Genomic DNA, 15,040 nt, shown 5'->3' with positions numbered 1-15,040 from the left:
TGGCTGCTGTGGAGCTTCTGCACGGCGATCCAGAAGGTCAGCAGGGATTCAGCTAATGTGTCCTGAAGTGTGGGATTTGGATTTTCTGTGCATTATGTTCTCATTTATTTATCTGTCACTCTCATAACATAACATGTGGTTGACGTCTCGCAAAGGCTTCCTATACTTCTTATTTGTCGGAGTAACTCGTGCTGACATCTACAATACTTACATGTACTATTAATGTCTATGATGTGACAAGACAATGGTCCAGGTTTGGTTCAGTTTAGAAAAGGGCTGCACAATATTGGAAAAATATTGGCATTGCGATATTTCATTTTGCAATAGGAAGACACGTTTAACAGCTCTATTTGGAAACTATCTCTTTAGAATGATGGGGTTTATGTTGTACAGGAGTGAGTCTCAGCAAAGAATCAAAGTAGTTCATTAAATAAATGATACAGAACGATTGCTATTAGCAGTTTGCTACCATCCAAGAACCCTTTAATCAGACGTAATAATGACATTTCAGACAGATCTCTTCTCGATTAGTCATGGAAAATGAGAAGCAGGTGAGTTTTACTTTTGTGTCACACAGCGAACGCGACGTTATAACGTGACACATTTGAGTTACTTTGCCAAACATCGATATAAAAAAGTGTGGAAATTAACTTTGAAGGCGTTTCAGCCGATTCTCTAACTATTATTGCTCCCAGCAAACCAAACTGTATTTCTCTCTTTTTGTTTTTTTGAACGAAGCAACGCATTAAGCAAATGACTTTCTTTTTTTAATTTTTTTTTAATCCTGTTAAGATGCAAAGCGATAAAGACGGGAAATCTGAAAGCTTTCATGAGCCGATGTTCATGTGATTGAATTAACTCAAAACTGAAGAGGTTTCAGTTCATTTCCCAGTGCGAGACTCGTCTCTTCTCCTCTCTCTGTTACTTCTGAATGAGCTGCCTGTGACACTGCGGAGCCGCTGTTATTTCCTTGAAGGCTGGCTGCAAACAGAACCTTGTCGTGGTTCCTCTGCAGCAGCGCTGAATAAAAAGTGTTGATTCTTTAAATGAGCCCAGTGACCTCAGTAATTTAAGTCAGGCTCCTAACGGCCCCCTCTGAGCCAGGTATCACTGTCCCACAACAATGCAGTGCAGCTGCTCCCTAGCTACACACACAAAGACACACACACACACACACACACACACACAACATTACTGAATGTGCAGCATGCTGGTGTTGCTAATTTTGATTCTCTCGGTAGTAAACTAGTAAACGGTAAACTAGTGACTTTGTTTTTTATCATATGTTTCCCAAGAATATACAGGAATATACAGGGTCATGGGCAGAATACACTGCACTCTATATATACTGTTTGATTTGACTTGATTTATTTTATATAATATTACACAGTGTTGTTTAACTAATCATATAGTAATGTTTTTGCAGAGGGCTTTGCAACTACATAAACCTTCATTGTAATTGCAAAGAAGAAAAAAAATTCAAACTCAGAATTTTAGTATTTACAATAAGAGGTGATTATCAAAACTTTTCATTTTTTCCCATAACTGAACAAATTAGCTGTCCTCAGAGGAAAATAAGGTCCCCAGAACACTGTTTGAAACTAGAAAGGTGGCAGGGTCCACCACATATAATCAAAGTAAAACAGTAGGACACTGTGTCGTCCTTTAAGGACCTTTCGTCTTTAAGGAGAGTTTGTTTAGGCATGAACAATCAGTGAAGATCTTTCTCCTCTGATTAAAATTTCTTTCCCAAGACTACATAAAAAAAATTAATGGGGAACCCCAATTTTACTTATCAAATCAGCGTTTCAAAGTACTTTAATAAAAGTAAAAGTCACCTATACAAATGCAACTTGTGTAAAAGTATCTGATATTAAATGTACTTAAGAGTCAATAAACTAGATTAACCCCAAATGATGTTTTTTTTTCTTTTTTAAATGTCCACCTGGACTCTGATAACGTGGCAGGAGTGAAATTGAATGAAGTCGTCTTTTAAAGTGTTCCCTCATTCAGGTTTTAGGAAAAATAATTATTTAATCCATCATACGGATATCAAGTTATTGAGAGCAGTATTGGTTTACTGTTGTGCTTCCTACTGTTTAATAAGCCCATTGTTGTGAGATAGGAGAAGGCGTGCCACCTGTTACTCCCTTATTTGTGTGGAATTCGTGGGAACTCTTCAGTAGCTGTTGTGTGATTATCCAAAAATAGAAATCAATGAGAAGGAGTGTTAACTTGGCAAATGTCTTGTAAATTGACTGTTTTTTTATGAGGTATACTTATTTCCATTCCAGCGAAAATAGTGTACAAAGACTAATTCTAACACAGTTTGGCCTCTGTAGTGCTTCACCTATTAAAACAATTAACATTTCAGCCAAATTGAACTTTCTCAAGTCTCTCAGAGTTGTAAAGTGTGAGCGGGTACAACTCTTTTACACTGATACACTGGATGGTTTAGGGGATTTACTGCACCACAAACAAACGAGGTAAAGCAAGCGGTGTGTCTGCTTCCTTCGACACTTTTTTATTCTCTCTCATATCTTCCAATCTGATAAATACCGATACACCAGATGGGATGCAAATGCAGCTAACGTCACCTCTAGGGAATTGAGAGTGTGCCATGATTCAGCGGTGAAAGTTCATAAGTTTGGGGAACATCCAAGAGACACATGACAGATGTTTGAAGCAACAGAGGCCAAGATATCCTGAGTCTCAAGTGTAGGACAAGCTCACACTCCCCCCCCGGAGCCAAAGATGACTCTATACGACCCCTAATATGTAATAAAATAGTCACAATAGTCACATATACCAACAACAGTTTTCCACTGACACAGGATGGATGGATGGATAATAGCTGATTAGTTCTCGCTCCACTGCTGCTGGGAAATGTCTCACTCAAGTTCAAAATCTGTCCGAGCTTTGATTTACCCCCTTAATATCTATTCACGTGGGCTTGTTGTCCGTGTTTGTGTTGCAGGAGGAACCTCCCGGGCGACAGACAGAAGGCTCTGGACATCATGCTGCCCCTGGTGGAGGGCGAGGAGCAGGTGGCCTCAGACATCTACTGCCTGGTGGGACGCATATACAAGGACACGTTTCTGGAGTCTCACTACACTGACACGGAGAGCAGAGACAGCGGGACACACTGGTGAGAGAGTGTGCGCGCGTTCTACCAGACACTGAGTCACATAAATATTATTAGAGGAAATGTTTCAGAGGGCACGATGCACGATAGGTGCCTTTAAGGCCACTCTCTGGATCGCAGTATGCAGCATTTACTATAAATGGCTCCGTGGATAAAGGACGCCTTGATAACTGTCAGCGTGAAGGTAAAACCTATTGTCAGTGAGAAGAATTATGGGACAGAGGCGGAGCCGCATGTCTGCAAATGACAGCTCATTACAGCGGAGACTGCCCGACATGTAACACCTGAAAGCAAATGTGCAGAGGCATGAGAACAAAATGCAGAGGCTCCCAATGCTCGAATTCAACCGCATTTACTCAAGTATAAGCTCAAGACTCTTGTACTTCTACTCCGCCATGTTCAGGGACAGATACTGTACTTCCTACTCCACTACATAAACACCAGCTTTGCTAAAAAAAAAAATTAAATTAAATTAAAAAAAAAACATTCAACTCAGTCGTTAGAGCAATTGTTAGCTAAGTACATTGTGCATAACAGCAAATACATCACAACTGAATGTTTCGTAATGTTTCATCTTGTTTGTCTTCTCTTATTCACAACATTGTGCCTATGCTCTGGTTACACCTTTTTGGTTAGGCTTGGGAAAACATCATGGTTTGGCTTCAGATACTGGTTTCAGTCGCCACTAGGGATACAGTGAGGACCCGTACTCTTTGGTACCGGCTCCTAATTGGGTTGATACCAGGGTACCATTAAGATTCTGGACAAACCATACCGTTATCGGAACCTTTTTTTATTTTTTATTTTTTTTATCTTTTTTTTTTTATTATTACTGGTTTTTGCCGTGGATGTTTTTTGAACGTCTACCCAACTGTAATGACTACAAACTTAACAACAAACTGACTTGACGTCGCAGAGAGGAAACAGGTGCTGCTGCCACGGTGCTGCAGTCTTTAGCATTAGCCGGGCTGCTAGCTGGGCTGCTAACTTTACTCGCTTTGTTATTCAAACACATCGCACTCCTTTAGCTTCATACTATGCGCGCGCTCCAAGTGTTTAGTGATGTTGCTTACCCCGAATTTCCACTGGATACTGTCCGCTGCGTTACGACTCCGATCCGGTTTTGCTCCGCTGTGCGCCGTCCGGTCACCTCCACCGGTTGCACTTTGAGTCTGCTATGGCGCAGGCGGTAGGCAGCTGGCATCCCGAGGCCGAGGAGTTTCAGCGATAATCACATAATCACTCGCGACCGCAGTTATAGATATGTGTTATAAAAACAACAACAGGAAGTGTTCCCGACCGAAGGATTAGTAGAAGAGCTTGTGTTTGTCTCTTTTTTGAGATGTGTGTGTTGGTGTCAACACGGAGTGTTTTATTTTGAAAAGTAACCGGACGGTATATTGTTATTTCGGTGCTTGACTTCCTGTCTGCTCGGTGCTAAATTCAGCTGAATTGTTGCGTCTTGCTCCGGCATCCACCAGATACAGAAGTCCTGGTTATCTGTTCTGGAGTATTTGTAAGTGCATAGCATCCGTTCTGTTGAAGCTTTATTATTACCTTGTGGTAATAAAAAAAAGTAGGTTGAATCTTTTAACATCTTGTAAAGTCTTTATTTTTTTTACACAAAATTACATGTTGTAGTATCGATAAGAGTATCAATAAGTATCGGTACCGATAAGGAGTATTGGTATTGATAAAATCCTAACGATATACATCCCTTGTTGCCACGATCATAGATGATGGTTTAACTTTCTGTGAAAAATAGATGCTTTTTGTTGCTCCAGAAACACCTGGAAATGTCCCCTTGTCTCTGTAAAAATATCCACCGGTGTGACTCGAACTGCCATCCGTTGTTTGGCAGCCTTGCCGGCTATAATGAGGCCAACACCATCTGCTCCACCTCTTGATGTGAAAGGTGGCTGATCAGCATACAACGTGAGCGTGATATGTCGCATTCTGTACAAATGGTCGTGTGTGTGTGTGGATTGCAGAGACGTTAAATGCTAAGGTTATATCCTGAAGACATGTTCATACCAAGTACCAAGTATGACCAGCATATAGTTTTTGTTCCACAGTCTTATGTAAAACCATTTATTGTAATTGTTTAACTGTGTTAGCTGGTTTATGAGTATAGAACTGTTAGATGAAAACCGCTAACAAACAGAGGAAGCTGCAAGGATGGTGCTGTTGTGTCAGAGGTCGGCGTAGGAGCGCCAACGTGGCGTCTTTACAGATAATGATCATTACTGTGTCTATTTTGGTGAGCAGAGTTTAGACACTGGTGGTGGCGTAATTCAAAGGTCTGCCATATTTTCTTAGGTTTGTCGAGGGAACCAAAAAAAAGCGCCTGGGCTGCTCTAATTTTAGACGCTGCATCGCTTCCCTCAGCCACAGAATGAGAGCGCAGGGTTGTGGGCTTTTTCAGTTCGGTGAAATGACGCTGCATTCAGGTACTGTTAGAGAGATGTCACCTTTCTATTGCACTTTCAAGAGATGCAGTCAGATTTTGCTAAACTAAACATCATAGACCTTTAATCTAAGTGAGTGTTGCAGAAAGCCATTGATGGCCATTTTTTTATTAACGTCTTTGTTTTCATTAAGAAACCGCGGTCAGGATCTCAGAGTATCCCAGCATTCAGTCTGTGTTTAGTCCGGATCTAAACCTTGTAAAAAGACCTTTGGATGAGGAAGCTGGATGTTCGCAGCATGGGCTCCAAGAAAACCAGCACGATCTGCTTGAAGCTAATGAGTCAGCAGCACAGAGCGAGAGGCATGTGGAGGGTTTCCAGCACCTTGTTGAATTCAAGCCCTGAATCCTCGAATCCTCTGAGGCTAGTCAGGGTTTGCATTCTCCTCGTGAGCATGGTCGTCATGTGAGCACACCAGGGCTAACGATAGCTGGCGGAAGTTGACTTAATGACATAGAGATAATAATAATAACACTGATTGCCTTCATCTGGAAATAGCTCTGAAGGCCTCATCCCTTTGTCGAGTGAATATGTTGCTTTCATTATCGAGCTCCCATCTGGCTATTATTTTCAGTTCCATGTCACAACTTGGCAGAGGCCCCTAATAACATTCACACCCCGTCCCTCAGCTCAGCAGATTGCTCATTAAATAGATGAAATTTCTTGTTTTGCGAGGGTCTTCACAGTTGCAGTTGGTCCCAACTCAATATGGCTGTAATTGTTTTTTTCTAACTTGAAGTGTCTCAGGAAGCCGGGGGAGCCCCGTGAAGCCATCCGTTATCTCGGCGATGCTTGGGATTTGGAAATGACGCATTTCTTGGTGGAAAGAAAAGTGTTTATTAGAGTCGCTTTTTCTTCTCCTCTCAGGTTTAAAAAGGGGTTTGAGTCGGAGCCAACACTACACTCTGGTATCAACTACGCTGTTCTGCTCCTGGCAGCCGGACACCAGTTTGACACGTCTTTCGAGCTTCGCAAAGTGGGTGAGTGGACGCTATGATCCATATGATCAGTCGCATCTATCCAATACGTTAATTCAGCTATTTTGGTAAAGCTTGGTAAGTTTATCCCTAACATGTGCTTTTCCTGTGTGCATGAGGACAAATAAATGACTGATAACAGGGGTAACTCCGATTTATTTTCTTTGTCACAGATCCACTATTGGTTTGTCTAGGAAGAGGGTTCACTCTGGACAGATTTGAGGAACAAAAATTCCTGTCTTTTGTGTTGTACTGCTGATTCCTGAAGAGCATAACGTTTTGTTGAATCCAGGCGCCTTTAATTTAGGTGATTATTATTTGAAATTGCAAAAAGCTACAAGGACAAAGTCAAGCTATCTTTTTAAAGAAGAATTTAGACATGACAGTTGTCAGGACATTAAATCAACGATCTGATCTGATCTTGAAATAGTCCAACGATGGCATAGCTGTCGGTGCTGGAAACATAAGATTTAAACCAATAATGTAATCGAATTGAATCGTTGATTTCGTGAATTGTCACCTGCCTGTGCAGTCTGCTCAGGTCTAGTGAGCATTTTACTGTTTTTCAACACTGTGTTTTGGTTTAATGACATCACTTTTCCTCAATCAGACAGACAAAGTTAGCAACTAGCTGATGAACATAGCTGTTGGAGACTGAAACAGAGCCAGCGGGGCAGAGTTTGTTTGACTTACATCCATCAGGTGGACAGAAACACAACTGACAGTGAATGAGAATTGGTCTGTGTTTGTTGGGTGTTTTTTTGTTTGTTATTTGACCTTTATTTTACCGGGAATATTCCCATTGAGTTCAATAATATTTCTGTTACAAGGGAGTCCTGGCAAAGACGGCAGCACAAAACATTTCATATAAAGGAACAAACAACAGCTCTAAATAAAGAACATACAGGTTTCACATAAAAGAAAAAAAACAAATGTTTCTGTTGGGTGTTTGATTAAGCATCAGTTTCCTCATCAGTCTGCTATATTGATATTGATAGGTGTATTGATATTGATAGTGCACTGTTGTTTTTCACTAGTTGTCTCTAACTGTGTCTGTGTGATGTTTGGTGCTGGGAAAGGAAGCAAAGAATTGCTTTATTCAAGCTTTTTTTTTTTTTTTTACTGAATCAGCTGTTTGCTGCATTTGTAAAACAGCAGTATGAGAGCAATACAAGAAATACAATGAGCTAAAAGAAGCAATGAACCTCATACAACTGAGGGAACGGCAGAGGTTTGTGTTGTTTCTCTGTGGATTCATCATCACCAGTGCATATTGTCATATCACACATAAAACATACACAAAAGTTGTCGATTATTGCTGCTTTCACAAAGAAAAATCGGATTAAATCTAGCAACATTTCCTCCTGTTTGGCAAGCAAGCGTGCTGTTAAGCCCTTGTTCCAAATCTTCTGCCTTTGCCCTCAAATCGGAGGCTCAGAGGAGCTCAGGAATGTGGGAAACAGTGCGAGCAGTCCTGGGAATCGGCCTGCAGTTCCCTAAACAAGCCCCGCCCACCCTCACCCTGGTTTACCCCTGCACTTTTCCCTACAACCCCCACCTGCCTCTCCGACCGGCCAGTTACTGCAGCAGGACGTGTAGCTGCAGCTTCCTCCAGTGCAATCTTCCTCCTAGTTACCTTCAAACTGTATCACAATGACAAATCATAAAGTCTCTGTTCTGCAAGTTGTAGCATGTCCAGGTGAGTGTTTTGTTGAGCCTTTAGTTGCGACAGTCTCTTCCTCAGCTGAGGAGTCCCAGTTTGGAGGGGGGAAACTTAAACTCTGCGTTGTGTTTCAGGAGTGAAGCTGAGCAGCCTGCTGGGGAAGAAGGGCAGCCTGGACAAGCTGCAGAGCTACTGGGACGTGGGCTTCTTCCTGGGCGCCAGCATCCTGGCCTGCGACAACACCAGGGTCATCCAGGCCTCTGAGAAACTCTTCAAACTCAAAGCCCCCATCTGGTGAGAACAGGGATGAGCTGTTCTCAGACGAGCACGCCGCCGAGGAACACATTTTAAGCCCGCATCCAACCCCAACTGTGTGCTCTGCTTTTCCCTGAGACCACAGTAGCCATCTGTGGTTTTTGTGCAGGCATTTGGCGTATTTTGAATTTGGAGAACAGTAAATATCATGAGGAGCACAGCCTGCTCATTTGAACAGCAGCTCTGCCATTACAGGGATCTGATGAGTATATGAATCAGTTGTCCTGACATTTTATAAAAGAGTTTGAAAGGTGTTGGAATGTAAATGATATGCTTTACTGAAAGAAAGAAGGAAAAACAGGCAGTTTCACATTGAAGGGTTAGTTCTGATTTTTTTAATAGTTGTTGTGTGAGGTGCTTATCCAGTTTATCCATCTGAACCGTGGTTTCTACAGCTATTACAGCTGTTGATTCGCAAAGCCGCCATCTTTATATTTGAGGCTGGTGTTGGCAAGGGGCGTCTTCTGGAGTTGGAAATCTGACCTCACGGGGTGTCAAGTTCAAAGTGCTGACTGGGAACTCAGAAATTCCGACTTCCGACCTCAAATGGAGCACACCATGAAGCCATTATATCATTCTCTGCTTTCTTTTTTTCCGAACCCACCGGACCCCTTTGATAAGAACACAGAGGTTGTTGGTATACACTTTGTCGATTTGTTGGTTTGTTTGTGTGTTTAACACGTCAGTTTGGATCAAGACTAACCCTTTAAAAACACAAAAGTCACACACGGATACAAGCAAACGAAAGTATTGAGGGTACACATGCAGCTCCCGTATTCTGTGAGGCAGAAATGAAGACCGTGATATAGATGCTTCAGGTCCCTGTCAGAAATATCTGTCATACAGCAAGATAAAACAGAAGTTGGCTGAAATTTGCTTGTTTCCACTGCAATTTCTCAAAACTGAGGTGGACCACCATCTGCTTTAGGTAATATGCTGGCTATAGATAACTGTCGGAATTATGGGAATTTTTTTATTTCCGAGTGGGAACATTCTGTAGAACTCTCTCTAATGTAGGAACAACAACTCAGAAAGTTGGTGAACATATTGGTACACCAGTTGCCGAGTTGACGTGACATGACTCTGAAACATGGTGGACGAAAGTAAACATTCACCACCCCACCACTAAAAACCTGAACTAACCCATTATGATTGGATAGGCTGATACATTCACCGCCAGCTCTGTTGTCGCTTCTTAAATTTTGCAAACCGAATTTCTACCCTGAAAAACAGTTTTTATCTAACCACATCCATAACCGCTCAGGAACAACTTGCAAACATGGAGATATTGGTGTGTTTCAATGGCAAAATGGCAACGACTAACATTTGTATATAACGACCAAACCAAACTGACTCCTTGTTTTCTCACTGGGCTGCAAGCCTTTCACAGTGGATGGACCAAAGTCTTAACTAGCTGCAATCCATAATTTTAGACTTTATTTCCATTCCTCTGGATTTTATGGGGCTGTGTCAGATGTTGAACATGTGGAGGAGTACAGTAAAATGTCTGCAGCTTGTTTTTTGTGTTGCTAATGACCCTGCTGTTCTTCATTTGTGTTAGTCCTGTGAATACTCTTGAAGTTTCCATTAGTGTCACAAAGAAAAATGAGCTCCCGCATGGTAACACAATCATATGGTATTGTTTGTTTCTGTGATCTTTCATGATCCATGCTCAAGGGTTTAAAACATGCCAGTAATTTATTTTGTAATATCAGATGTTTTTGCTTCCTGTTGTTCCGTGGTTAGATTTGGTTAAATATAGGTTTGGATTTTTGACCCTTTTCAGGGCACAGTAGATGAATTTGTTTTCTTTTATTCTCTCCGGTTGGTTTCAGGTATCTGCGCTCGATCGTGGAGACCATCTTGATCTACCAACAGTTTAAGAAGCCCGGAACCGAGCAGCCGGCGCCCAAGCAGGAACTGGTGGACTTCTGGATGGACTTCCTGGTGGAGGCTACCAAAAAAGACATCTCCTCTGTTCGATTTCCTGTAAGTGACTCCAGCCAAGGAATCATATGATGCAGCTAAGGCTCAGTGTCTCGGGTTTGATATGTTGCTACAAATTAAACATATTAAGCCTGGTCAGCAATACAGAATACAACACATGTCTCTCTTCTCCAGGTGTTGATATTGGAGCCCACTAAAGTTTACCAGCCTTCATATTTGTCCATAAACAAAGACGTGGACGACAACACGGTGTCCATCTGGCACGTCGCTCCTGATGACAAGGTGGGTGTGCATCATTTTATGTCATCTCACCACGTCACTTGTTTGGAAACGAGGCGTGCCGGTTAAGTGACGGGGTGCGCCGGAAGTCGTGCTATAAATTGAACGGGGCGTCTAGAGAGCTAGTGCTAAAACATGTCCGTTTCTGTACAGTGGTACGCCTCGAACATGCTTTGTGTCATTCTGCATGTAACCATAGCAACAGTACAGATGCCTAGCTCTGTGTAAATAATTACACTAACTAATGATTCAATCGAAGTTGCTCATCAAGTATGCTAACAGGTGGATGGATGATGATGATCAGGGTTCCTGTCTTGTTATCTCTGGTCAGATGCTCTGCTGTGATAATGGGCTCTCGTTTCCTGTGCAGGAGTTTCTTTGTGTCTTTCTTATCGATTATTTTCTCATATTGTGCCAATTATTGCTCACCTACTCTGCAGCGCATAGATAAAAGTAGTCGCTCATCCGAGTAAACCCGCTACATCAGCTACTCTGCCTTCATTCCTCCATTTAATTCATGCGCTACAGCCAATGTGATAAAAGCTCTGATATCCTTTTATCACCGTGAGGTCGATCAGTGTGTGTGTTCACAGAAGCCGTGATACTTGCTCTGATCTCTCCAGCAGCACAAGGGGATTCATGAGTGGAACTTCAGCGCCACATCAGTACGAGGCGTCAGGTCAGTGCCTGCTGTCTTTTGCATCACACCCGTCTCCAGGCCGCGATGTATCATCAGGTGGACACATTGAATCAGCTCGGCTCATTTGAGAGAGCTGCGAGGACATCTTTTGAACCAGTCCTGCCATTATGTTTCACAATGCATATGTCTATATGCGTGCTGAAACAACCAAAATCTTTTTTTTATTTTCCTTACGAACATTAGGTATGCATAATTGAATTTTAAAAAATGACCTTGCGATTATTTTGACAAATATTACGATTGTGATATGATTCATGATAAATAATTTTCACAACACAATTTTAATTTCCACCGAAAAAATCATGATTATGTGACATTTGTTGTATAAACATGTATTCACTTACGTCTCTGCTACACTACCGTACTCTGTTATAATGCTAATCAAAAAATTGCAGCTTATGCAATTGCACTTGGTAATATTTCCAGCCCCAATAAACATGGATCAGACAAATGCAAAATATAGTAATGGAAAAAGTCAAACTTGAGCCAAACATAAATGGAGTTTTACTGCTCACTGTAAATATGTAAAGGCCTCACGTTAGGGCCAAACGTGTTAAATGTGCACAGGTGTCCAATCTTGCACAAAAACATTGCAAAAAAAAAAGCATTTTATTAAAGTATTTTAATGTGCAGTTGTAAACAACATCAGCACTGACGTATGCATCATTAATTCCACAGTCTACCACAGACAGTCTACAACAGACAGTTTTTCGCAATGTCTTCGCTGAGCCTCCTTTTCCTCGCTCCTCAAAGGAATTCAGTGTCAGATACGGGGAGAAGTGGAGGGCCGTGCTCACATGTTGCTAGGGAACGACTCATTCTCCGTGCCCACTCAGCCTGCAGACAGCCAGCAGGACACAATAGCAGCTATGCGAGCAACAATACGACCACACATACAGCCGCTCGGTTGTCTGGCTCAGCAGCTCCGGCCTTGGCACGCTGGATAAGAGCCGGACACAAGGGCTCGTCCCATCGAATAAAAGTTCCCATTTAGTTGCTGAATGGAAGCTCTCTCCAGCATTTGTGCAGGAATTTAGGATAAAATGATATGCTTACCAAGTGTCTCAGAGACGTATTGTTGTTATTATGTCTGTATTCATCAAATCTACTGGGGTTTACAGACTCTGACTCTTACAGACTCTGGTTTACAGTTCGAAGGCCGTCCACACACAGTGAGAAACAGACTTATGCTTCATGGCAGGGACGTCCAGTGAAGTTGTGTCCACTCTCAGGAGATTAATGTCCAACTGACTGTGAGCTGTTTTCTCCTCAGCATCTCCAAGTTTGACGAGCGCAGTGCCTTCCTCTACGTCCTCCACAATGCTGAGGACTTCCAGATCTACTTCTGCACAGAGATGCACTGTAAAAGGTCTGTTCTCACTCTGCCTCTGATTGTTTGACAGCATTAAAACTCATTGAGTGTGTGTTCCAAACTGTTATGGGACTTACTAATCCTGTAAACACTGTAAATGTTCACTTAGTGTGATACAACATCGTTTAACAACCTTTTCCTGTGCCTTTTGAAATTATTATGTTTTGTTAACCAGTAAGCAAGTACTAGCTTAAGTCAGAACATAAGTGCCACGATCGATGTCTGATGGTACCGCCTGATGGTACCGACTGAAATTGGTGCTGACTGAAACATGTGCTTTTGGTTCCATGCTTTCAAATGTCGCACATAGAGAACTTGTCTACCAAGTTTCATCCTCTGAAAGGCAACAGGATCGTAGCTATTTCATGTTATGTTTCTGTAGCAGTGGGGGTAAAATTGTGGTCTGCGACACATTTAAAATTATAACAAAAAAAAAACCATTATGACCCGTATTTTTTTTTTTTCAGGGGTCGAAGTTCAGACAATAAAATTGTCCAATATTCAACAGCCATATTCATAAGCTCAGTTTGGAGCTTTAAAATCCCACACAATTCGTGCTTCTCCTAAATCTTTGATCATAAAGATTCAAGTCAGTGTGGAAAGACTGTAAACTCCCACTGCTGTGACTGCACACTGCCACAGTTCAGGCACTCTTGTCAGTTCTTCTCTCAGGTGGGAAATTTCGCAGTTCCCCGTCACCACGAGCGCACCTTGTTTCATTTCCATCGTGTTCTTCGGTGAAGCACTGAGTGTTCAGACTTGTGACTCTCACATCGTAGGCTCCCGAGCACTTCCAGTCATGTGGAGTGTGAGAGTCAGTGAGTCACGCCGGCTGTTGTTATGAAGCTGCTCTCCTTTAGTAGAGACGGAAAGGAGTGACAGGAGGAAGAGAGGGACGAGGACAGGTGAGAAGGAAGGAAGATGGGAAGGATAGAACAAAACGCTGTCGGGAGAGAGGAGGAGACCCAGTCTGATTGTGCACACCTGCAGGCTCTGCATGTGTGACAGCACAATGAGGCGACGTGCTAATTCACAGCGTGTGTGTAAAGGTCATTATACTGTATATATTTGTGGAGGAGGTGTGCGTGTAAACATACTGTAACCTCATTCTAGATGAGACCACCTGCTAATTACTGCCACGCACTATCACAATATGGACTCAGTGGATCTCCGACAACATGTGCAAATTATCTTTATTAATGTGATTCACTCTGGATGAAATGTACAACAAACCAAACGCCTGAGCTGTGAGGATCACTTACAGCTTTTTTTTTTTTTTTTACCTGCACTTTGTTGTAATGGAGAAATATTATACTGTTGGAACAGTGCATTGATAATACAAAACGTACAATAACTGTATTTATACAACACGCTTCTAAACAAAGCTATAATTTTTGTTTAAAAACTGAACAGTTAGATTAAATTAGACAATTAAAAGTCTGGAAATTAAAAAAGATAATTAACCTCTGTGACCAAAACTATGAATATATTCATTCACTTTTTTGCTTTCCATTTTTAAATCTATGCTGTACAGTTCTTGATTTTAAGATGTTTTTGCTACATTGCCAGACATCCGTTAGTTTCCATTTGTACAAAATTGATATGCAAAACATTGCCTCAAGTTGAATTTTTTCACCCAAGTCCCAAAGTACAAATTAAACTGTCCTGAAATGAAGTGTCCTTCCTTCTACAATAAAAGGATTTAGATAATTAAACGTGACACATGGCGGAACTGCAATGCCATGGAAACAGTGACATCATAAAGTAACTCACATTTTATTAAAACATTTTTCACATTCATTTAATTCGTAAAAAGTGTTTTTATTATATCTGTAAACTTTGTGTTAACTGTTTAGTCACATTTGTAAACACTAAACATGGACACAATCACGCCTTCACCCACTTTACTCTCAAAGTTGGCCATTCTTTATTGTTTTAATACAAATCAGACGCCAAAACAATAAAAAATGGTCCACAAACATTAGGACTCTGCTTTATATTTATAGGCATCCTTGTAGATATGTGTGCGATCTGTGTACTTGTGACTCATATGCCTTTTCTTTGGCAGATTCTGCGATATGGTCAACAGCATAACAGAGGAGGCCTGGAAGGGTCCAGAGGAGGGAGACTGTGACACCGACGCCTTAGAGGTGAGAGGACTGATGACTGGATTC

The 15,040-nt window shown here is 41.7% G+C and overlaps 1 protein-coding gene across 2 annotated transcripts in view; it reads left to right on the top strand.

The window, feature by feature from the left end:
* The window catches only part of map3k5 (mitogen-activated protein kinase kinase kinase 5), a 75,302-nt gene that overhangs the window by 37,987 nt on the left and 22,275 nt on the right, over nucleotides 1–15,040 (top strand). The window contains exons 7-14 of one of the 2 annotated variants that reach the window (XM_037086274.1): nucleotides 2,978–3,148; nucleotides 6,481–6,593; nucleotides 8,388–8,547; nucleotides 10,404–10,557; nucleotides 10,690–10,797; nucleotides 11,418–11,473; nucleotides 12,768–12,863; nucleotides 14,935–15,016. In XM_037086274.1, coding sequence (XP_036942169.1) covers nucleotides 2,978–3,148; nucleotides 6,481–6,593; nucleotides 8,388–8,547; nucleotides 10,404–10,557; nucleotides 10,690–10,797; nucleotides 11,418–11,473; nucleotides 12,768–12,863; nucleotides 14,935–15,016 — 940 coding nt within the window. The remainder of the gene's footprint in view (nucleotides 1–2,977; nucleotides 3,149–6,480; nucleotides 6,594–8,387; nucleotides 8,548–10,403; nucleotides 10,558–10,689; nucleotides 10,798–11,417; nucleotides 11,474–12,767; nucleotides 12,864–14,934; nucleotides 15,017–15,040) is intronic. The other variant, XM_037086275.1, reaches the window with a different exon arrangement.

The sequence above is a fragment of the Acanthopagrus latus genome, chromosome 22, assembly GCF_904848185.1.
Source record: "Acanthopagrus latus isolate v.2019 chromosome 22, fAcaLat1.1, whole genome shotgun sequence".
Taxonomy (NCBI): domain Eukaryota; kingdom Metazoa; phylum Chordata; class Actinopteri; order Spariformes; family Sparidae; genus Acanthopagrus; species Acanthopagrus latus.
Note: the sequence above shows the minus strand (reverse complement) of the source record. Positions and strands in the feature narration are given on the sequence as shown.